Source organism: Mytilus edulis, chromosome 2 (assembly GCF_963676685.1).
Source record: "Mytilus edulis chromosome 2, xbMytEdul2.2, whole genome shotgun sequence".
Taxonomy (NCBI): Eukaryota; Metazoa; Mollusca; class Bivalvia; order Mytilida; family Mytilidae; genus Mytilus; species Mytilus edulis.
In genome coordinates this window covers 53,564,854-53,590,189 of record NC_092345.1, presented here as the reverse complement: position 1 = coordinate 53,590,189, position 25,336 = coordinate 53,564,854, and the positions used below count along the sequence as shown (strand labels likewise).

General features: G+C 31.7%; 1 protein-coding gene across 1 annotated transcript in view; it reads right to left on the bottom strand.

Moving 5' to 3' along the window:
* LOC139510249 (beta-mannosidase-like) overlaps positions 1–25,141 on the bottom strand; it is a 37,302-nt gene extending 12,161 nt beyond the window's left edge. Inside the window, exons 1-12 of the mRNA XM_071296738.1 lie at positions 24,907–25,141; positions 21,395–21,532; positions 19,066–19,214; positions 17,668–17,867; positions 16,351–16,418; positions 15,655–15,827; positions 13,485–13,656; positions 12,014–12,180; positions 11,258–11,395; positions 6,993–7,072; positions 4,018–4,208; positions 3,146–3,325 (exon numbers count right to left, since the gene is read on the bottom strand). Of these exons, the coding sequence (XP_071152839.1) occupies positions 3,146–3,325; positions 4,018–4,208; positions 6,993–7,072; positions 11,258–11,395; positions 12,014–12,180; positions 13,485–13,656; positions 15,655–15,827; positions 16,351–16,418; positions 17,668–17,867; positions 19,066–19,214; positions 21,395–21,532; positions 24,907–25,048 (1,798 nt within the window). The 5' untranslated portion in view covers positions 25,049–25,141. The remainder of the gene's footprint in view (positions 1–3,145; positions 3,326–4,017; positions 4,209–6,992; positions 7,073–11,257; positions 11,396–12,013; positions 12,181–13,484; positions 13,657–15,654; positions 15,828–16,350; positions 16,419–17,667; positions 17,868–19,065; positions 19,215–21,394; positions 21,533–24,906) is intronic.
* Positions 25,142–25,336: the final 195 nt, after the last annotated feature.

Below are 25,336 nucleotides of genomic sequence, written 5' to 3'. Positions count from 1 at the left end.
GGGTCAATTGACAATTTTGGTCATATTAAACTTATTTGTAGATCTTACTTTGCTGATCTTTTTTGCTGTTTACAGTTTATCTTTATCTATAATAATATTCAAGATAATGACCAAAAACTGCAAAATTTCCTTAAAATTACCAATTAAGTGGCAGCAACCCAACAACTGGATGTTTGATTCATCTGAAAATTTCAGGGCTGATAGATATTGACCTAATGAACATTTTTACTCCATGTCAGATTTGCTCTTAATGCTTTCGTTTTTGAGATATAAGCCAAAAACTGCATTTGACCCCTATGTTCTATTTTAAGTAACGGCGGCCATGTTTTTTGACGGATCAAAAATCAAAGCACACACTTTGTGCAGGATAATCTAAGGAACAACCATGCTAAGTTTTAACCAAATCCATTCAGTAGTTTCAGAGGAGAAGATTTTTTAAAGTTAGCAAATATGATGAACAAATTGTGAAAAATTGTCATTAAAGGACAATAACCCCTTAAGGGGTCAATTGACAATTTTGGTCATATTAACTTATTTGTAGATCTTACTTTGCTGATCTTTTTTGCTGTTTACAGTTTATCTTTATCTATAATAATATTCAAGATAATGACCAAAAACTGCAAAATTTCCTTAAAATTACCAATTAAGTGGCAGCAACCCAACAATGGTTTGTTTGATTCATCTGAAAATTTCAGGGCTGATAGATCTTGACCTAATGAACATTTTTACCCCATGTCAGATTTGCTCTAAATGCTTTCGTTTTTGAGATATAAGCCAAAAACTGCATTTGACCCCTATGTTCTATTTTAAGTAACGGTGGCCATGTTTTTTGACGGATCAAAAATCGAAGCGCACATTTTGTGCAGGATATACTAAGGAACAATCATGTTAAGTTTCATTCAAATCCATTCAGTAGTTTCAGAGGAGAAGATGTTTGAAAAATTGTTAACGACGACAGATGACGACGACGACGACTACGACGACGGACGCCAAGTGATGAGAAAAGCTCACATGGCCTTTTAGGCCAGGTGAGCTAAAAAGGTGTAATGACAACAAAGCGTACACAACATGAAAATAAAGACACTTTAAAACGTGTATTTTTTTGTTTCTAAACACAACACAAACATACGACCTTTATAAGTTTGCTAATTTTAACTATGAAATTTTCAAAAATGTATGTTATAAAAACTATGAGGTACAAGAAACATTAAGTTTTGAATATTTAAAAATACCAAGCACGTTTTATCATTGATATCGTCATGCGTTATTTGATGTTTGTATATAAAAATTCAACATATTTGAAAAGCCTTTTAGTAACTAATGAGTATTATGGCAAAGAATATATTGGAGCAAAATATCTGAAGAATAGATATTGGATTTTCTTTAAAAGTATTAATTTCTTACTGTCTGAACTCAGTGTTACACGATGTGTTCGATTCGAACGCGTCAACGTCCGGTTTCATCTGTATCGGGGTTATACAGGGTGAGCCTACCCCTGTCCGATCAAAGTTAAGCTGAGATTTTGCAAACAAGATATCAAATACAAGAACTTCTTTCATTTTTCAAAGAAATTGACCAAATCTTAATGGAAATGACATGCATAATCCATACAATGAAACACACACAATGTAACCAAAGTTTCATTTGGATGTACTGTAGTTTCATTATTTTTTGTTGGATACCAATTTTCGTAGATTCCGTGGGTACAGGTGAACCACGAAATAAGATTTTAACCGAATAACAAATTTTCTATAGGCTTGTATGCAGACTTCAGAATAACCAAGAAATCAAATATCCATGAATATGTAAGTTTAATTTTCGAAAATTGCTATCCACTAAAAATAGACGAATCCACAAATCTGTCTTCTTTAGTTCAAACATTACACCACAGACTGAGACTTATCTCAGAATTTGCACTGACCTGAGCAAAACTCAGTTTTCTATGTTGTGTTTTGTAGATTGTGGTCTTTTCATTGCTTTATGTTTTTTTTGTCATGGCATTTTTCTGTTTGTCTTCAAGTTATGAGATGGGATGTGCCTTTGATATCTTTTTCCTTTCTTTCGCAACTCTCTCAGGTAAAGTTGACAACAGATGAATTTTACTTCTTATTATAGAACTTTTGGTCATATGGCACTTTTTATGTTTAGGTCTTTTATAACATTCTTGATTTTCAAATGTTTGGATATGTGCATAATCTTTAGTCTATTGTTCAAGTGAAAGTTGTTAGAATGAAGCAAGGACTCTTTACAATCACTTCCTGTTAATTACTGGAACATTGGATCATCAGGATCACTGGTTTAAATAAATTTGATTTGGATTTGAAAAGTTGCATTATTATGACAGTTATTAAATTATTTGTTCTAAACAAGGTTTCAAATCAATAGTTATTCAATTATTGTTAGGGCTATTCCAGAAAAAAATGTAGGGGGGGGAGGGTGTGTTGGAAGGCACATTATATTAATAATACATGGGCGATGGGTATCAGAGCAACTTTTCACACTATAATGCACTATAATTCTCAATTACAATTGTCTGGGTGGAGGGTGCTGACAAAAACTGCCTTCCAACCCCCATACATTTTTTTTGGAATAGCCCTAATGTTTTTTGAAAAGAAAGCTGAAGATTAAATGTAAGATGAGTGAAAATTAAGTTAAATGTTGGAAAAGAGAAATAATCTTTGTTAAGCTTAAAATCACAATTACATATTATGATTTGGCTGTAAAATTATCTCTCTTTGATATTAGTAATACAGTAATTACCGGTAAGTTTTTTTTCAAATTACATATAAAATCATTCAGCCCCTCATAGTGTATCTTAAATAGTTCCACTATGAAGATCTAAAAAAAATTTAACAATTAAAAAAAAGTGATGCTGCTTGATACTAATACAAAACTTACATATTCATTCACTGAAACAAACAAGGTGTAGTTGGATGTCATGCATGCTTTATATCCACAAAATTTTTAGTTGAATTGTTGTACAATAGATGAGAGTACTAATGTTCATCAATTATGCATCAGTAATTCTTTTTCAATCATCAATGATGATTAATAAAAAAATATTTACTAATGTTAACTTTATGAAAAATATGGGAATACTATTATAATTAGGTTTTGTATGGAAGTTAAAAAACAAATGTAATACCAAAAGGATGATGTTGCCTGTGTTCTAGCATATCAGACCAGTAATACATATCTGAATCTTTTAGGACAGCATTCAGAGACTCATATGATGGTAGTGACTGCAGACCATATTCTGATGAAAACCGTGGTATTCTGTACGAGGACGGCATGAAGAATGGATCCATGTATTTGTATTCATGTACTACAATAGAAAAGTTAACATGTTAAAGTTAATGTTTTTTAAAGGAAAATTACTACTAGCTTAGTTTTTTTTATTGTGTTTTTTATACCATGTATTCTGTTATTTGTCATTTTTAGTTTTCATGGTGTTGCCAGTATGTTTTGACTCATAAATTTGAATAAGATTAAAAATGGAAATAGGGAATATGTCAAAGAAACAACAACCTGACCAATGAGCAGACACCAGCTGAAGACCACCAATGGGTCTGTTTGGTATCTTCCTTCTCTCTTTCAGTGTGATATACTTATATTAAATAATGCATATTCAGAATAACATACTTATCTGTTGACACTTATGGAGCAGGATGTTTACCCTTCCAGATCACTTGAGACCAGCCCCAGATTTTGATGGGGTTCTTGTTGCTCAGTCTTAAGTTTTCTATGTTGTGTATTGTTTACTGTTGTTTGCCTGTCTGTTTGCTCTTTTTCCTTTTTTAACCATGGCATTGTAAGTTTATTTTTGACTTACAAGTTTCAATGTCCCTTTGGTATCTTTAGCCTTTCTTAAACATATCAATAGCACTACTAATCAGCTACTAATTTTTCAAAGGCTTATGATAAATCTATATGTTCGCTATTAGATTCTTGAAAGTTTGTTGTGTAGCTGTCTTATAAATATTGATCTCAAATCTATTTTCAAATAAATTTACTTACTATCTCCATAATGTTCATCCCAAGGCATTTTGGCAACCCATCCTTCAGCCATACTCTCCTTGCCATTAGCTGGACTAGAGGCTATAAATGGACGATTCGGGTCTTCCTTTTGTACAACTTTATAAATCACATCTTTATATAACTTGATGTAGTCATTATAGTATAGTGTAAAATTCACATCAGTGTTATACCTAAAAAAAACCACTCAAAATATATAATTATATGTAGTTATAAAATTGCAACTACTGTCCTTTATTTCACCTCTTTAGTGGAATGACTTTGTTTTGAAAAAACCTTAACTGATTTAATTCAAATACCATTTGGATATTATAACAAATCGGTCATACTCAAATAAAGACATTACTTAAATTTATTGATTCCTGTTTTTTTCCTGAATTCAAAACAGTTCAATGCTAGAGGGAGATAACTCTTTCATCAACTTAACACTTATATTTATGATTCACCTATATCTGTCAAAGCTGGCAACTTGCTTAGAATAATGGATCCACAAATTTCAAAAAAAGAGACAAAAGATACCAGAGAGACATTCAAACTCATAAGTCGAAAATAAACTGACAACACCATGGCTAAAAATGAAAAAGACCAACAGACAAACAATTGTACACAAAACATAACATGGAAAACTAAAGACTGAGCAACTTGAACCCCACCACAAACTGGAGGTAATCTCAGGTGCACCATGTCCCAGAACCTGATGTCTGAAGTCTTGAAATAAAGCATAATATATGTTATACATGTGGAATTGCAAAATGTTTATATCTTATCAGGCAGTTCAAGATGATTGAGGAACTGACAAAAACCACAGTGGCAAAACTCCATTACATAAGATGAGGTTTTAAGATAGAAGACAGTTCAATCTCGATTTAATTGTAAAGTATTGAAATAATTACGTCTGAGGGGAAACAACAATCTTCTAGGGACTTTACCTTAGTTTACATGAGTTCCACCTGAGACATGAAGGTTTCAACACCTGACATTGTAAACACTGCTCTTGAAAATAATTCAAAATAGAACTGACATCTTGCAGTTGGTTAACATGTACCATTATATAAGCTACAGGCTTTTTTCTATGTCTTTGTCCCTGCTTGTTATACTCAGGTGCGCTTTATGTATGTATGTTTTCTCTGTTTTAGGGAAAGCATTAAAAAAATATATAACTGGATTTTTTATTGATGTCAAATGCTTGCAGTAACTTGATATATTATTTGTTGCATATTTTGTTAAGAATAAAAATATTTACTTGATCATTTGTTATTTATTTGATTGTTTGTTGTTGTTTTATGGTTTCAGTTGTAAAAGCTGACTTAATCTGCTTTCTTTTTATTCATTGAACGATCCTCAAGATAATGTTAATTGTATATGAACTATTAGAGAGATGAACAAGATATATTTGTTTTTGTACTACCAAGAGCCTGAATGGTTCACCTTGTAAATATATTTGCCATTTTGATATAAATTTTTCTTTTATCAATTTAGTTATGTTTGCTTATTTGAAGATGTTATTTACTGGGGTAGTGGCTTCTTTTGTAGGTCTTGTATTCTTGATAATTTTTGCTGTTTACAGTTTATATCTATCTCTTAAATGTTTTTGAGATTAATAAAAACCATTTAATTGCAATAAAGCCATGTTGACTTACTTGCCCATCTTATTATGCTTTTTAAAGTTCCTCTCTATAACTCATAAAGTTTTTGACAAAAAGGCAAAAAAATAGTTAAAAATCATCATTCTGAAAAAATAACTTTAATAAGGAGTTGGTTGAAATTTTTTGTCCATAATGACTGATTTTAAGACAGTACCCTGCTGAATATTTTAAAACTTTTTACTTTTTCCTTCTATCTATTATAGATACTGTAGAAACTGCAAAAATGGAAAACAAAAATCGTCTTTCAAGGGCAATAGTTCATCTTTGTGTTCAATTAATGATATCAGTAGTGTAGACATATTTGAACATCCTATTTTGATAAACACTGTTACGTTTTTACAATTTCTCACTATTTATAATAGTTTTTGCAAAAAATGTGACAACTGAGTAAAATTAATCTTTCAGCCAGGCAATAACTCCTAGAAGCGGAAAATTAACGATTCATTCATTTTGACTTATTTGTAGATTATATTTTGTTTCAAATTTATATTATTGAAAGATTCTCTCTATCAAACATGAAAAAAAGGGGGATATGGTAAATATCATCATTTAGAGCCAAAATAGCTCATATACGGGGTCATTTGATGTATATGCCAAGCTGACTCATTAGCAGATCTTATGGTTTTATTTATTTCTACTGTTAAAATTTCTCTCTATCTGTTATAGTTTGCAAGATAAAAACTATAACTGTGAAATTTGTAAAACAAAATAATAAAGGGTTCAACTCCAAAATAGGTTGTCCCTCTTTTCTGAAAAAATTAAAAGGAGATAGACTTTGACCTAATCATATGTTGTAGCTTATATCTGATTTGCTCTAACTGGTTTAGTTTTTGAGATATAAGCCAAAACACTGCATTTTACTCCTATGTTCTATTCTCAGCAACAGTGGCCATGTTTATTGATGGATCATATATAGAAATAAGCAGATATGGTATGAGTTCCAATGAGACAACTCTCCATCCAAGTCACAATTTGTAAAAGTAAACCATTATAGGTCAAAGTACGGCCTTCAACACAGAACCTTGAATCACACCAAAAACAGCAAACTATAAAGGGCCCCAAAAATGACCAGTGTAAAACCATTCAAACAGGAAAACCAACGATCATATCCATGGATACAGTTTTTAAACTAGTAACCCTAATAATCATTCAGGTATAGTATGGAAACATTTGACCCAGTCGTTTCAGAAGAGAAGATTGTTTTAAATGTTTACAATAACTGAATAACCGATTGACTTAAATAAAATCAAAAGAAAATTACAATCACATCATGAACTTAAACCATCTGACTGCATGTAAATATAAACATACCAGCTTTGTCTTAGCGCTTTTTCATTTTCATTATTACCACTCCAAATAACTATGGATGGTCTGTGTTTCAGCCTTCTAACCTTAAAAAAAGATCAAAGAACATAAAATACAAATGATATGCTAAGGAACAAAGCTACAGATCAAAGAACATAAAATACAAATGATATGCTAAGGAACAAAGCTACAGATCAAAGAACATAAAATACAAATGATAAGCTAAGGAATGAAGCTACAGATTTAAAGACCAAACAGCCTATTGTTTATGCGCATCAACTAACGCAATTGATAGTGACATAAAAGCTCTATGACGTTGTTTCTAGCAATGGCAAAACGTCAAATTATAACGTCCTATCTCGCGTTTTTCACGGATTCCAACATGGTGTACGCTTAAAAATACGTCTCTCAAGTAAAGAGGAATTAAAAGCGTCGAGCTGATATCTTGTGGAAATTTAACACAAATGGACACAAAAGATACTACACTATATTTAACCTTTGTTCTAATAAAAACAATAAAATATAAATTTTGATCTCGACTTTTTTGCGCCGATCTGCATTTCATTTGTTTATTCTTTCACATGCGGATTTTGTCTTGTATTTCCGCCAATCTGCATTTCATTTTTTTTTATTCTTTCACTTGTGTAGATTTTGTCTTTCATTTGCGCCGATTGTGTACAGGTTACCGGGGTTATAGAAAGGTGAAAGTTATTTTGATGTCCAATTTATGTTTCCTGGTCTGTGCGGCCGTTCGTTCGTTCGTCCGTCTGTCCCGCTTCAGGTTAAAAAAATTTGTCAAAGTAGTTTTTGATGAAGTTGAAGTCCTATCAACTTAAAACTTAGTACACATGTTCCCTATGATTTGATCCTTCAAATTTTAATGTCAATTTTTCAAAATTAAAAAAAATTGAGTATTCCAAAGGTCAGGCCGATAAAAAAATTATCTCTAGAATTTTGCCATACTGGCAACGTATGCATGCAACCAATGTCTGGATGATTCTCGTAAAATAATGTCCGATCTTGCAATGAAGTTAAAATTTATTTATACTGCTTATTTGACAAAATCTTATAATTATGACAAAGGGTCATTGTCGTTTGTCATTTGTTTCATTTCAAATTGTCTTAAGAAGAAATAATAAACATTTCGCCTGATCTCACTGAAGCTTACAGCTAATTTCATAATGTATGTAGACAGGGTTTCCCCTGGATCAATTATTTTTTTCGCCACCTCTTTCGCCAAAACAATATAATTTTCGCCACTTTATTATTAATTTTTCGCCAAGTAACACAAATGTATTTTTCTTTTAAAAATTTCCTTTTTTTCATACCCCCTCCCCCTAAATAAGAAGTGGATTTTACAACAAAACAAAACATTTTATCACTTGAAATTGATCCATCGTGTAAGGTGTAGTCATTAAATTGACCCTATCATTAGGGTTACTGTCATGCCAACCTTTTGGATAGATTTCTTCATAACGACAGTTTTCTTTTCTATACCATCGTAAATAAGTAAAACTATATATTTGAAACACGTGTGTCACTGAAACGACTTTAAAGTACCCACTCAAATCAATTATCTATATGAAAGTTAAATGATAAAGTTTTAAATCAGAGACCTTTCTTGCTTTTGATCATTTTTCGTCATAACAACAGTTTTCTTTTGTGGACTATCATTAAAAGAAGGAGAGGAAGCGTAAAAATTTTACTTCAAACACGTGCGTCGCGAAGTGGTTAATAAATCTCTTTTGTGACATTTGACAGAAACCATTTAACCATATCATTTTGTCATATCATAAAATCAACACCTGGTTATTATTTAGTCCTTTGATGTCTATAGCTATAAATGCAATCAGCTGATTATTGATTTTCTGTCAAAATCTTAACGAGTTCAAGGTGAATTCCGAGTATTGTCTGATCGGTAAAGTCAGAGAAACCCGAAAAAAGTAAATAAACAAGATGGCTGAAAATAAATCGATATATATATATTTCTTTCGCCAAATTCTTTCGCCAATGACGAATTTTAATCGCCACAATTATTATTTTTTCGCAAATTGCGAAAATGGCGACCGCCAGCGGAAACCCTGTATGTAGATCAACACTTTAGTTAGTTGCTTGCTTTGTTTGTATATTTTGTTAATGTCCAATTGAATTATCATATATACAGGTTTACATACCTATATATGAAGAAGTCAATCTTAATTACAAAGCTTGAATAAACATTTATACAAACAAAGCAAGGAAGCCAACCAAAGTTTTACCCTACATGCATTAGGAAATTAGCTGTAAGGCAAAACATATAAAATAGTTGTAAATTTAACTAATGACAAAAACAATTGCTCCAAGAATAATATCCAACATAAAATCTCTCCCTTTGATTTAGCTATAACTATGACTGGAAAGATTGAAAACAATTCGATTTTCAATTCCGGCAACAACCTTGTCTTTTTTTTTAATTTACAAAATTATCAATTTAGATTTATAATATTTTATCTTACTCTGTAGTTTCAACAGAAAATGATTTCTAAATTAATTTTTGAATTAAAAACTTTTTGTATTTTATATTTACTGTCTCGTTTATTCAAAACATCGTCATGTGAGATAGACTAGTAATAACAGGGATTGTATTTCATGATAGAGGTATAACGTTTTAGAATCAAAAACTTTAATTCATATATTATATTTATAATTTTAATTTCCTTATATCTTAAATATTCAGAAATAATGAGTTCACAAACTAGATGGAATAATTTCTATACGTTCGTCTTAGTCGGGAAATATAATGGTATAAAGAAGTCCGTCGATGCTTTTGTGTGTCCGTCTGTCAACAGTAGAAAATGCGTTCGTTACGGCAAACTTCTGAAATTGACGCGAAAAAAACACACACACATATAGTCTAATATAGTCAAATACTCTGTATAGTTAGCCAGTGCCATCTTTCATTTCTTTTTTTTATTTTCAATAATTTTGCTAATGAGGAACAGAGGACAAAACAGACTTTCCTAACAAAAGCGGCGAGAAAGGTTATTTCAAACAATTTTCCATTCCGACGGATGGGGTTTCTGAAGGTTAATATTGTGCGGCAACAACATCATAAGATCTGATACTGACACGTGTATTTAATTTCTAGTATTACCGGATAATAAAGTAGGTGAATATAGTTGTTATTCTTGGAAATTTAAATGTGGGTTTCAAACGTCCAATTTGCGATTTTTTTTTCAAATAGTGCGCCAGCAAGAAAGTTTGTACTATGACGTCAGATGCAATGTTCTGAAGAATGACAACTCTTTTCTTCAAAAAGAACAAGAAAAAAACATGAAAATTACTCATAACTTTTTTGAAAGGTCGGTGACATTCTCTTTTTTTGGCTTTATTTTGAAGAGTACACATGGCATTTTCCTTCTTGAAATTATTATACAGAAATCACTGGTAGATATTTTTTAATACTGGAAACGTTTTTCATTTTTAAGTTTTATTTTTGGCGGGAATGAAATAAATCATATTTGTAAAGATCAAAACAATATGAGGCTTAAACTCTTGAACATGTATTTGATAGATACAAATCTACTGTTTAACGTGAAACAAGAATTATGCTTGTAGGTTTGATATAAAGGATTTTTTGGAGAGTTTATATAACAAGCAAATATTATGTTAATAAAATCGGGAAAACACGAAACTGACGTTGCTATAGCGACAAAACTAAGTCGGTGACCCCCAATTTTTTTCATCAATTTTTGTTCTTCACATCATGATATACCTTCACACAAAATTTAAAGGAAAAATCACTGGTAGAAATAAATAGACTGTTTGGTCTTTAAGTGGTGTTCTGACTTTCTTTTGATTATTTGTCTATGAACCTATGCCTGGTATTTTCCATTTATCTTTGTCTTTTGTTTGTTAAAGGGGCACTCACTGTCAAATTCATGTTCACCGATTTGACTCAAATTCTAATATTTGATTCATTACATACTTAAACGTATATTCAAATTACAATAAGTCTGAAATAAACAGTTGGCACTGCATATTCACAATTTTATATCAAAATTTGTGTGTGTATTTTAGTCAAGGCGCCATCTTATTAACTTTCCAGTGACCACCTAAGACTGCCAATGGTTAAATAACCTGATATAAGCATAAACATAAATATAAAACAGAGCGACCTTGTGCAATTGGATTTTTGTGTCTGTTTGATTTCATGTTATAGGTTATAATGTCAAATTAATTTATTTATGAACATCAGAAGGACTACCGTAATAAGACCATCTATATTTTACCTGGTGAGTGACTTCTTCAGTCACACTATTGAGAAATTTTGGATCAGTAGGATACATGGAACATCCAAACATAAAGTCTTGCCATATCATTATTCCTAATCTGTCTGCAATGTCATAAAACTCTTCCATTTCATATATCTGCAGAATGAAAAGGAATTCTGATTTTATGAATTATAAAATAACTTGTAAAAGTTGTATATACTTTCATCAAATTTTGATTTTTATCAAGTATAAATGTGTTCAAGGGAGTTTTTTTTTTAAATATTAGACAAATGAGATTTTCATTGTCCATACAATCATACTTTTATGAGTAGTAAAGACACCTATTAAATTGTTGTTTTTCATGTTTGAATGGTTTTACACTAGTTATTTTTGGGGCCCTTTATAGCTTGCTGTTTGGTGTGAGCCAAGGCTCCGTGTTGAAGGCAGTACCTTAACCTATAAATTCTATAATGGTTTACTTTTATAAATTGTTTCTTGAATGGAGAGTTGTCTCATTTGCACTCATACCACCTCTTCCTATATCTATATATATTATTAGAGAAATTAATGAAGTCAGGAATATTATTTTGATTTTCTGACTTAAACAAGTATAATTTAAAAAAAAATATACATGTATATCAGAATAACTTAGGGAGATAACTTATAAAAAATATTTTCTGAACCAGTAAATAAAACAATTTGTGCAGGTTAAAAATGTTCACCCCTCTTGTTGAAATAGAGGAAGCACATAAAATAACAAAAATATTCACTCACACCTCCTCCCCAGACCCTCAAAACATTCATGTTAGCATCTTTAGCAGACTGTAGTAAATTCTCTATCCTAGACTTTGAGACTCTATCCAAGAAGCTATCAGCAGGAATCCAGTTTGAACCTTTGAAGAATACTGGCTGATCATTTATCTTGAAGTAAAAGGTTGTACCTAAAAATAATTGAATACAAGTTATTATGAACAAGCATTCTGTGAGTATTGCATGGCTATACATATATAGTCCCCTACCTGTTAAAAATTCATTGTATTGGAACAAAATTCTAACTTGATCTATAACTTGTCATGGTGTAAACTATAAAACAAATATCAAGTCAATATCTTCAAGCATGTTGAAAAAAGGGTTGAAAACTGATTATTTAAGTGAATTTTAAAGTCCAAGGACCATAACTCTGTAAAAAATCATCAGACCAGAACAAAATTCAAACTTGATCTGTAACTTGTCATTTTGTATTTTTGTGGATTGAGGAACAATTGTATTTTCATGGATATTTGATTTTGTGGTTTTGCCACAGTTTCCTTACAAACCTTCAGAAAACTTATGATTCACTGATCTTTAATTTTGTGGTTTACCTATTGTAAAGTTTATGGGTCATCGTAAATTCCCCTTTTTCTATTTTTAGATACTATATATAACTATAGTTGTCTGGTCACTTTTTCGCAGGGATCGTTTTTTTCTCGCTTGAGACTAAATGTCAAGAATTGGATATTTAAACCTCGTCAGGGCAGTATTTCTTTAGATTGAGGAAAACTTCCGTACTGGTAATATAAGTTGTACTTTAAATTTCATTTTATTTTGTATTTCGATGTTTGACAACCGAAAATTAATATCAAATGTGAAGAATAAATATTTAAGTCAAACATTGAAATACAAAATAAAATGAAATTTAAAGTACAACTTACCAGTATGAAAGTTTTCCCCAATCTAGAGAAATACTGCCCTGAAGAGGTTTAAATATCCAATTCTGGACATTTAGTCTCAAGCACAAGAAAAACGATCCCTGCGAAAAAGTGACCGGACAACTATAGTTATATATACATTTGTAGTATCTAAAAATAGAAAAAGGTGAATTTCTGATGACCCATAAACGTTACACTGATTTATACCAACAAAATCCCAGAAAATTGTTACAATAAATGATAAAGAATCCACAGTATTAAGACTCCCAAACAAAACTGCAGGACTGGAATCTCAGCCAACCAAGGCTAATTTTTAGTATTTCATCAATCATTGCAGACTTATAATTTGTTAATATAAATCTAAGAAGAAGTGGTATGATTGCTAATGAGACAACTCCTCCACCTGAGGCCACATGACATAGAAGTGTGCAACTATAGGTCACCATACAGACTTCAACTATGAGCAAAACCCAAACGACATAGTTAGCTATAAAAGGCCCTGAAATGACAAATGTGAAACAATTAAAACAAGAAACTCTGTTATACTGTTATCTTACCTTGAGAGTGGTCATTGGACACAAAATCTTCTACCACTTCAACAGTCCTGAAGCCTATATTTATACTTTTACCAACCATTTCTTGACCATCACTACCAGTAAAGAATGTGTATAATTTATACAGTGCCTGGTTTCCATAACCATTTGGCCACCATTCTTTAATATTGACGTTCTGTAATTAAAAAAGGGTCACAGACTCAGATGGCTTAGATTGTACAGAATGTTAATTAAACACTGGAAAACTTTCTTAGATTTTTCAATGTGAACAACTGTAGGAGTTATAATTAAACAATATTGCCATTATTGGTACTGTAGTCTGTAAATTTGCTAAAATGACTCAGTTCTGAGTTAGTCTTTAAAATTCCTTGAACAATTCCATAATAATAGGTGAACAACTTCAATACGCATGTTATCTTTCTGTGAAGTTTAAGGGTACAGGCTTTCATTATCTGTTCACACCACGTCCACACACCAATCAGCTTGGACATCATCATACCTTAAGCCGATTTTGCACCTTATGCAACCCAGCAAAAAATGTATGTAACTAAAACAGTAGAACAATTCTCTAGAGACCATTACTTTATTAGAAGAAATGTGGACTTTTTCAGTAGCGGATCCAGAAATTTTGATATTGGTGGCCCACTGAAGCCTAAGAGGGGGGCCCTCTCTGGTCACGCTTCAGTGATTCCCTTTATGATCAACCAAATTTTCCCCATTTTCCCAGAAAAGGGGGGCCCGGGCCTCCTGCTCCCCCTCCCCACCCCCCCCCCCCCCACACACACACACTAAATCCGCCTCTGTTTTATAAAAGTTGTAAATTTATGACAGAAAAACAGCTCTCATCTGTGAACAGAAACTTGTCTCAAAAAAGGAAAAACGTGTATAAAGAAGAAGCGTTTAAAATAGAATGATTGTATCTTGTAATAGAATGAAAACATTTTGTCAGTATATTTATACAGTGTAGAATTTATAGTATTTGAAATCTGCCAGCATCTAGAACTTGTTAAAGTAATGTCAACAAACAAAATGGAAAAATTTCCCAGCTTTATGCAACCTCAGAATGTATAAATTATGTCTAAGTGTATCCACATTAGATCCATAGAAAAGGGTTGTAGCCATTATCTGGTCATTGGAATTGCAAAGTAAGTGATTTTTTTTCAATCTTTTCTGAACTGTTATGGAACAGAAATGATAATGTATTAATTCAATTCTTTGCTTTATAGATCCTTAATGCAACTTACTTGGCTGAGAAGCAGCAAATACTAATTAGAATATCTTTGGTTTGACCCTGCCAGAGATCAAGCACACAGCATCTATCGTGCAAGGCAAGCACAGTACTAGATGGATATTTAGGACAAGAACATGATGTAGTATGAACTTAAACCCTGCTTCTTTCTCAATAAATTTATTAGCATGCTAGTTCACAAGGTAACAGTTTGCATGAAGAAATTTTACCTTCCCAGATAATTTGTTCTTACTCCGGTGGACCAGTCTTTGCTCTTACTACTAAATACTGCATCCTTAGAAGAGAAACAGCAACTGCCAATTTTAAAGTCTATGGTTTAACGGGGCTGGGTATTGATTACATAATGCCAGTACAGTACCATTGGATGCATATTGAGGATGAGAACATAATAATGTAATATAAACATACAACTAGCTGCTTTGTACTTGACAGACATGCTGAGCTGGACTTTTTTAACATGCTTGTTCACAATTTATTAGTTACCAGGAGGACAGGCCAGCACTTAAGGTGAGCAGGCTATCATGAAGCCATTCAAAGATTTAGACAACCAAGATAAACATCAAAAGATATTCTAGATAATTTTGTAGTGAATAATGTATAATTTTGTAGTGAATAATGTATAATTTTGTAGTGAATAATGTATAATTTTGGAAAAATATTGTTGGTGGACTGTATAATAATTTTGACTGAAAGACAGACAAGGAAAAAATGAAAACATATTCAATATTTTGCTTTTTATACTGCTTTTTTTATAATTGAAAAAAACTTCTGTCTATGTTTCATTTAATTCCATGAAGTAATTTGTGTTTAAAAAATGTATAAAGACTGTATGTAGCTAAATGCTGAAGACACTGCTGCCTTAAGTATCAAACAATTGTTTTTACATGTACAGATCCATTTCAGCATGTATCAGAAATTACTAACCTTAGGAATATTAATTTGCATAACAGCACTCTTATTTTTTTCATTAAATGTTACAGGAACTGTTAAAGATACTGGAGTTGAGTCTAATTTAGCTTCCAATTTACCATTAACTGTAGCATTATCAGGTATTTCCACAAAAACTTCTATACTTAATTGCCATGTTCCGTCTTTACCTATAAAACGGTCATATAAAAACAAGATAAATATTTTTTACGGTGATCTATACTACATCAATGCCATGAGCTAAATCAGTCTAAATTTGCCACTTATTATTTGAGAATAAACAGATGTGACAAATGTGATACTTGAGCAGTTAGAACAACATAAATAAGTCAAAATGTATTTAATAATTCACTAGCTAAGTAGTTATATTACTTAACAACTCATATATTCAAATGAACTAGTGCCATCCTAGTTTATACAAACCAAAGGGGTTAGAACCCCCCTTTTTTAAACGATCAATGCATTTGAAATGGTACATGTAGTTGGAACCAACATTTTTGTCCTAGGTAAGGAACCCCCCTTTTTAAAATGGCTGGATCCGCCCCTGTTGTAAAGCTGAATAATTCTTTTTTTAAATAAGTCTTAAAAAGGAGATAAATTTCCTTGAACTATGTGCAACCACTCAACCACTTAGCAATGTTTGAATAAAGTTGAAATAGGACTCTGTTAAAATTGGTGTAAATGCCAAAGTACCTTTTAAAGTTTCAGCTGTTACATCTCTAATAACTGCATTGTTATAACCCTGAATATAAATATCTCTCCTGTAAAAGAAAACAAATGTTTAAGATTAATTCAAGAATTCATGTCAGATGGAAAATATATATTTATGAATCCAACATGGACAATTCTCCACCAGAAATAGAACCTTCAATATAAAATTAAGGAATGGATGACCTTAATTCAACAGGAAATAAAAACAAATTATTTATTCTTCAAAAAAAGGACACATTCATACAATACACTAAATATATTTAAACTGATCTTATGGCATTTGATCAACTATGTAAAACTTAACATTGACACATGAACCTTGAACATGCATTAAGGTCAAGGTCATATGAACCCTGCCAGATACACAATTTCACATGACTAATGGGTCAGCAACTGCATGAAATTTTTTTAAAATATTTGGTCATGTGAAATACTCACTTATTACAAGCAAAAGGCAGATAGGATAACAATATTTGGTATATGAGATCCTTGCAAGGTCTTCATGTCCATCAGACAGAGTTCATCTGACCTTGACATCATTTCATGGATAACTGATAAAGGTTAAATTTTCTTGGTCAAGTCCACATCGAAGATACATAGGTAAATGGTCAACTATATTTAGTGTTTGAAATGATAATAAGATGCACATGTATCTATGGCAGGTTTCATTTGACCTTAATCTTTTGTCATTGGACAATGTTGAGTTTTGTGTTTTGGTCAATTTCATAGAAACGTTAAGCAATAAATCAGCTTCTATTTGGTGAATGGCATGATTGTAAGATGTACATGTTTGTATTACAGGTTTCATCCGACCTTTTTTTCATGGTTCATTGGACAATGTTAAGTTTATGTGGTTTGGTATATTTCGCAGAAACTTAAAGCCTCCATATTTGCTGTTTGCAATGATTGTAAAGTGTACATGTCTGTCTGGCCAGTTTCATTTGACCTTGACCTTATTTCCATTGTTCATTAGTCAATATTTAAAGTTTTTCTTGTTTTGTTAGTTTATCAGACACTTTAAGCAATAGGTCAACCATATTTGTTGTCATAATGGAATGTATTCTTTTTGTGTTCAGAATGATATTTTAGAACTCAAAACATGGATCTTCGGGCAATACTGTAACACTTTAGTACTAACTGTCATCCATATTCTTAAATCATTTTATCAAACTTTCAATGCATAATAAAGAAATACCTAATTTTTTTTTCAAACTCTAGCTTAATGTGATTTTTTTTTAATATGTGTCACGTGACCATCCAGCAAATCAGATTTAAAATATAAGCTGAAACTATGCTCACCATATACCCATTGCAGGATATGATGGTCCCCAGTCCCAGCTGAATGAACACTGACATTTACGTATAAACTGCACATGATTTTCTCCATGGTATTCTGGTACCAGGGCGACTGGTGGTACTGCATAAGGATATAACTTTGATTCACTTTCTGCATACTTCACAGGTGATGAAAAAACTATTGTTAAATTATTTGTCCCAACCTAAAATAATTAAAAAAGTATCTGTATCAAGGACCATAACTCTGCACAAAATCATCTTCCCGACCCAAACAACATTCTAACTTGATCTGTAACTTGTCATAATAAAACTATATACCAATCATCAAATCAAAATCATCAAGCATGACGAAAACAATTGCGGAAAACTGATTATTTGAGTGAATTGTCTAAGTCCAGGACCATAACTCTGCACAAAATCATCAGAACAAAATTTGAACTATACCTGTAACTTGTCATGATAAAACCACCTTGACCAAAAACTTAAACCTGAAATGAGACAGACGAATAAAGGGATGCAATGACCGAAAAACATAATGGCCCTCAACTATCGTAGGTCGGACATTAAAACAAAAAAAATGCCCCTTCGCTAAGGTGGGGGCATAAACACCTCAAACTGATAAAGAAAAAGGTACAATAAGGCCTGTTTTTGGCCCCCTCTATTTTCTCATTTTCTAAATTTTGTTTTGGAAAGCTATTTTTCACGTTAAAATATTCCCTCAGGTTTAAAGTTTGTTTGAATGAACTTCAAAACCAATATTTTCAGAAAATGGGTGAGATTAGGGGGGTTAAAGAGCATCAAAAACGTCAAAAGAAGGGAAAATAACAATTTTTGGCCATTGTTTTTAAAAATTTAATAGCGTGAGCCTACGTGACCCAGAAAAAATTATGACGATTTAGACAGCAAAAACAGTTCTCATGACATTGCAATAAAATTATTCCTTGGTCATGTTGGCGCAGGCACATAAAAAATAAAAATTTGTTGTAAAATCACCTGCAAAATGAATGATAATTACAATATTTGAATAATAACAGAAAGTTAACCCCCTCATCTCACCCAGTTGCAAAAATAAGTGGTTTTGAAAATCATCCAAACAAACTTCAAACATCAAGGAATGTTTTAACATAAAAAGTAGCTTTCCATAACAGAATTTGAAAAATGAGAACATAGGGGGGCCAAAAACAGGCCTTATCGTACCTTGTCCTTACCTAATAGACTAAAGGCAGTTGAAGGACTAAAAGTCTGTCACATAAACATTGAAGATACTTTATTAAATCATTAGATCTTATCAAAACCAAAGAAAACAGATAATAAGCTTGATGTAGTATCATATGAAAGTAATTTTGTAGTAATCAATATATGATTATTTTTTATGAACTGATGAACACAATTTAATCATACCCTAGCAGCTTTCTTTATATCAAACACATATCTAACAAACATGTTATCTGATGTTCCCACTGTGATTCCATTGATAAAAACATGGGATACTGTATCCAGGCCTTCACAAACCAGTACCAGTGACTGCGATGAAAACATGGAAGACGTCACTGAAATGAAAAAAAATGCTTTTATAAAAGTAAAGTGGTGTAGTTTTTATCCTTTTTTTCCTTATTATTTTATCTGTGCAATTAGAAATTATAAAATATAAGGAGATGTGGTATGATGAGACAACTATCGTTCAGATCTCCAAATGAAATGGATGTAATACATTTGATCCGAGAGTTTATCAATGAAACTTTTCACCTTCAAGAGATTTTAAATAAATGTAGAGTATTTTAAATTAACAAATGATGTGACTAACAATATACAATTTAGTCTGATAATATTACCAAATGATATCAGAACACAGTTATTCACACCTTATCCACTACCTGAATTCAGTCAAATCCAGGAAAAACAGTTTCTTAGACAACTTCCTGTTAAGGTCAAGCATTGCAAAAACAAAGGTCATCAGCAATGAGCTCAGGGAGAAAAAGTTTGGATGAAGCAATTTTTAAAAGACAAATTAGATTAATTAAATATACTTTGTTTGATGTATTGACGAAGGTTTAAAAATGTCTCTCTGAAAAGTTTTATGCACAATACATTGTTTGAACAGGGCTATATATAGCTTCAACTGGTTTGAAAAAGTTGTGTAATTATAGAACTTATCCAGATTGGAATAAATAGCAATAAGGTGTCTTGAAGAGAATTGTTGTAACAAAAGATTCTGGGGAAATTGCCACACAACTTATATTTGCAAGTTAATTGTGATAAATGATTCAAGAATTTTCAAGTAATATCGAAACAACATAGCCATAGTAGTAGTACCACAAGGCTCATATTTCAATAAGGGTTGTCTACCACTGAAATTTAAATGGTGAAGGCCATGAAGCAGTTAAACCTACCACATGTATACATGTATATTAGACACACAAAAATCAGGTCTCAGTTGCTGTTTTTGATAGTCAGGATTCTACTTTGTCAAAATCATCTCCCCATTACAGCACCTAATTTTTCATTCGTGAAAATGAAATCCATTGAAGAGATGAAATGCTGTCAATCAAGTTGAAAACCAGGAAATTTATCTACATGGCATAATTACAATCCTTACATGACAGTTGTATTTTAAAACACTACAAAGTATCATTTAATGTACTATAAGGCCTTTTCAACTTAAAACTATTGTATGATTGACAACTGGTTGTCAGGGGTAGTTTTTACAATTGTTTAACAAACGCTACAAAGATATTTTAATAGTGATAACAAGGTTGAAATCTTATTACCTTCTTGACCGTAGATAATACACACAAAAAAAGATCTACGGTTTTGAGATTTTTTTCTATTTAATTTCAAAATATCTTGAACATGATGAAAGTCCATATACTGTGGATTCATTATAATTCGTTGAATACCAATTTTCAAGAATTTCATGGGTACAGTTAAACCACAAATTCAACTGTTCAACAATTAACATATTTTCAAAAGGGTTTTGTATACAGAGATTAGCAAAGCCACGTAATCAAATATCTACAAATATGCAAGTTTACAGCAATCTACGAAAATTAATACCCATGAAAATAAATGAATTCACAGTATACTTTAATTTGAGTATAAAGGTGATTATATATATATAATATGGAAAACCTATACTTAATAACTTAATTATGCACCTACACAAACCTTTAAAACTAAATAAAAGCCAAAGAAACAGATGTAAATAATTCAAATATACTTATCGGACCACATATGAATTATCACGTTGTGATTGGTTAAACGCCATCACGTGGTGATCCCCTATGAGACCGTATGGGGTTAGTAAGTTTCATATGGGGTTCATGACACGTTAATGGCGACGTCATCTATTAATGTTGTTTCATTGTTTATTTTTCAACAAAACGACGCAGAAAAAGTCTAGCATCCGATAAATTCATTATACGGTTAAAACTACTGACCCCCTACGGATCCATAGAGGGTGAATAAAATCCATAGGGGACTCGGCCTCTGGCCTCACCCCCTATGGATTTTACTAACCCTCTATGGATCCGTATGGGGTCAGTAGCGAACCATATAACTTATAATGTAGTATGATGTACCAACTTGGCCCCTTTTTCCTTTTCTAATAAATAGTTTCATTTGCTTTGTATACATGGTATAATTCAACTGGATAACAGATGTTTTTGTATTTGTTCTGTTCTTTTTGTATATTTTGAAGAAGAAAAAAACAAAGGCAGAATTAGCTACTTACCTTGAAAACTTTTGGTATAAGACCAGTTATCTTTGGCAATCCATCTATATCTGTCATCGTTGTCTCTGTAGTATGGGTCATCTATTTGGTTATTGTTTATGAGTGAAGTATAGATATTCCCTGGTACTGTACCAAGAACTGTTGAAAGATTATTTGTTTTATAGAAACAAAATTGTAGGTTATCACATTTTATTTATTTGAGTCTCACCAAGATAAACAAGAGTTGTGACCCTTGGTCTGTCAAACTTCTGGTATTGGTTTGAGCTGAACTAAGGGTATCTTGAAATAATCCTTGGGTTTGGCTCACTTTAAATTACAAGAGTCAACTACAACATGTATATAATTATATATACATAAAAAACACTATTCTTAATTAAAAACCAATTGTTGTCTGAACAATTGAATGTCTTTCCACATCAATTTTCATAGTTGTTGAGAAGCAGCTAGTTATTGTTTACTCAAAGTTTAAATTTGCATCAAATCATAAATTTCTTTATACTGATGCGATTATTAAGTGTTTTCTATATACTTAGAGAGAAATAAAGGAGATAGTGTACTACTTCCTGTGCAGTAAATGTTACTTCCGGTCTCATATGATAGCTTCTTTCACTCTGATTCCAAAATATATAGTTTCTATATACATTTGCCTGTAAACCAGGAGAGAATTGGCCACTTCCGGTTGACCAAAGGTCAATTCTAGTCTTTAATGATCAGTCAATGTATTTAAATTACAAAATATATGAATTCTGGGTACTTTTTCTTGAAAAAAGTGCAAAAATTGTTACTTCCAGTCTTCTTAATGTCACTTCCGGTAGTAATTTTTCAAGGTCATACATGTATGTCACCCAACCGTTTTTAAAAGGTCAAATGGCCTTACAATCAAGCAAACATTTTGCACTTGTTCTTTTATACCATCTTCAAAAGAATTGGAGAAAATGCAAAGACAAGTAAAGGAAAAATTGAGGACTCAACCTTGACCTTATTTTCTTTTTTTGGATCAAGAACCTCAAATCAAAAGATCCTAGGTCTCTATCACTTATAGTTTACAAGAAAGGAATACATATCACTTATATCTCAAGCATAAGGGGAAATAACTCTCATATGGAGTGTTCATATGGCTTCGGTCAAGAATAAATCATGTGAAGTATATAATGAGCAATTTCATAAAATAAATTTGTTGCTTTTTTTTTAATGGTTACAGAGGAGATGTAGTCACAAGGAAAACAGTGTTTGGGGAGATAACTCTTACAAAAAAAATTGTTTGTCTTAGCAGGGTGAAATTTTAAAGGGCATGAACTATGCAATACAATATGAAAAATATCTAAGCAACATATTGCGAAACAAATGTTAATCGCAAGAACAAAATAAGGCAGAAGATAATAATCAGAACAAATACAATAGGTCTTTCCACTTTTCTGTGGAAAGACCTAATTAAAATCAGGGGTCTGATCCTTGATTCCAATAATTGTTTTGTCTGAATCATGTATCCCGCTTATGGTTGCCATAATAGCGCATACAATTTCTAGTGTCCTGCCAGACATTTTTTCCTTTTTTCACTCTCAAGAATTTGACTTTCAGGTGTAAGTTTTAGAAAAATAAAAGGATCTTGAGCAAACAATTTATATAAGAACCAAGATAATTTCAACTCGCTTGTTTGTAATAATTATTGCCAAAAAAACACATGACAGTCACGTTTTGAAGATCCTTTGTCTGACAGGTAGAAAATATGGGTATACTTCTTGTAACCACTCAGCATTTTTCACAACTATTCTAGTGATGTGTATTTTGACATTTAATAAAAATGGCTGACCAAGTAATTTTAATTTAATTACTTCTTACATCCTTAAAAGCAACTTCATACCTGCCAACTTTCACGATTTAGGCGTGTACTACACGATTTTGATCCTTTGTCACGATTGCACGATCGTGATCGTGAAAAAAGCTATAAAACACGATTTTGTGAAAATTTACACGAAAAATTTCATTGTTCCCGATTTTGAACTGTGTTCAAGGGAGACAATCGTGTTAGCCGATCAAATTCAGTGTTTCTTGTGATCAAATTAATGAGCCAATCAAAAACGTTTCCTATCAACATGATCAAGATTATTCTAACATGCTAGATTTTCAACTTGTGTTGTAGAATTTTAAAATCTTGAACATGGGTGATTTTTCACCTTCAATGAGATTCTTACACAGATTAAGAATAAAAGCATGGCTGATTGACAAAATTCAATGATGCAGTACTACCATAAAGATAATAAATAGTAGTTTATTCACTAATTTATTGACATTACAATTCAATTACATTACCAAATCATTAAAGTACAATGTACTATTCTTTATTTTATACAAGGACCAAACAAACAGGTAAATGGGGGACTGTTCCTAAGACAAGGGTCATTTGACTATAATAAAAAATAAATTAGAATTTTATTTTTAATTGAAAATGGGAAAATTCATTATATTTGGAAAAACTTTTCTAAATGAGGATTAGGATTCCAATTTTTTTTAGGTCTCAGAACATTTCAAAATTATTGCACATGTGTTGACCATATAATACCAGATAGATCATAAGATGTATACATTTGTAGTTCTTTGGGAAAATTTCTTCAGATAGTATGAATATGTGCTCATTTGTTAAAAAGTGGGTTTTAATGGCCTTACATTGAGGGGTTACCCCTAGCATGTCACCCCTAGGTGTTATTCCCAACTTTATAAAGGTCCTTCTTTGTGCATAATTTTGAATTGGAAAAGCCAACAATCATTTAATATCTTTACACATGAAAATAAATCCTGGTCTTATAGCTACATATTCATCTTTTCTATTGATATAATAACTAGAATCATGCAAATATCCTTAAGAAAAAGGCTTGTAAGCTCATCATACAAATATGACACCTTTTCTAGACCACAAAACAGCACGCGCAAAATACGTCGCAAAGAACTTAACCTTTGAAATTGTTGTCGCGCACTAAAACCCCCATGGGCACTTTCAAAAGTTGGCAGGTATGCAACTTTGAATCTTGCATACATGTGTCACATTGTAGTGTTGTTGTTCATGTTGTTGTTCTACATATAGAAGAAAAACATGCCACAATGTTATGTTTGTGCACTCGAAACTGACGAAATGTGGTTTATAGGAAAACATATGACATACGAAAAAAACATATGAGTCGATATGACACGACGATAATAAGATTTACAATATAATGTGTAATTCAATGCATAACTTTGCAAAAGTAATTGTAATATAATGCATTATTTTGATGCATGTTATTGTAATTCAATGCATGGTTTTGTCAAATTAATTGTGATATAATGCACTACATTGCAATGTAATTGTAATATAATGCACAACATTGTAATATAATTGTAATATAATGCATAACATTGCAATGTAATTCGCCCGATGCCAATATATGGAGCCAATTTTGAGGTTTCAGACATTAATATTTAACTCTTAAATTTGATCATGTTTTTGTTCCACATTTCAAAGACTATATTAAAAGTACCTTTTCCTGGTGAACTGTCATCCCGTCTACTTTCATCAGCTATAACCCATTGTCCGTTTAGATCGATAGTCTGCAACGTTGTATAAGCTTTGTCGATTAAAAGTACAGAATAGAGAAGTAATGCCCTCACCAAGGTAGACATGTCCTTCTATAAAATTTGTTATTGTATCTGAAGGATATCTTTTATCTATTTGGATAATCAAGACGAAAATTCGGCGGGCATCTTGAAATCATGTGACACCAATACGAAAACGAAAATGAAAGTAGCTTGCTAAATTATGTCTTACAATTATATTTTTAAATGGTCACTTCTTTTCAAAATCTATGTGGTTAGTTCCAATTTCATTTATTTTTTTTAAATTTGTTATTTAAATAGTTGCTTTGTTTAATCTATAATTTTTCATAAATATAATTTTATTGCGAAATATTA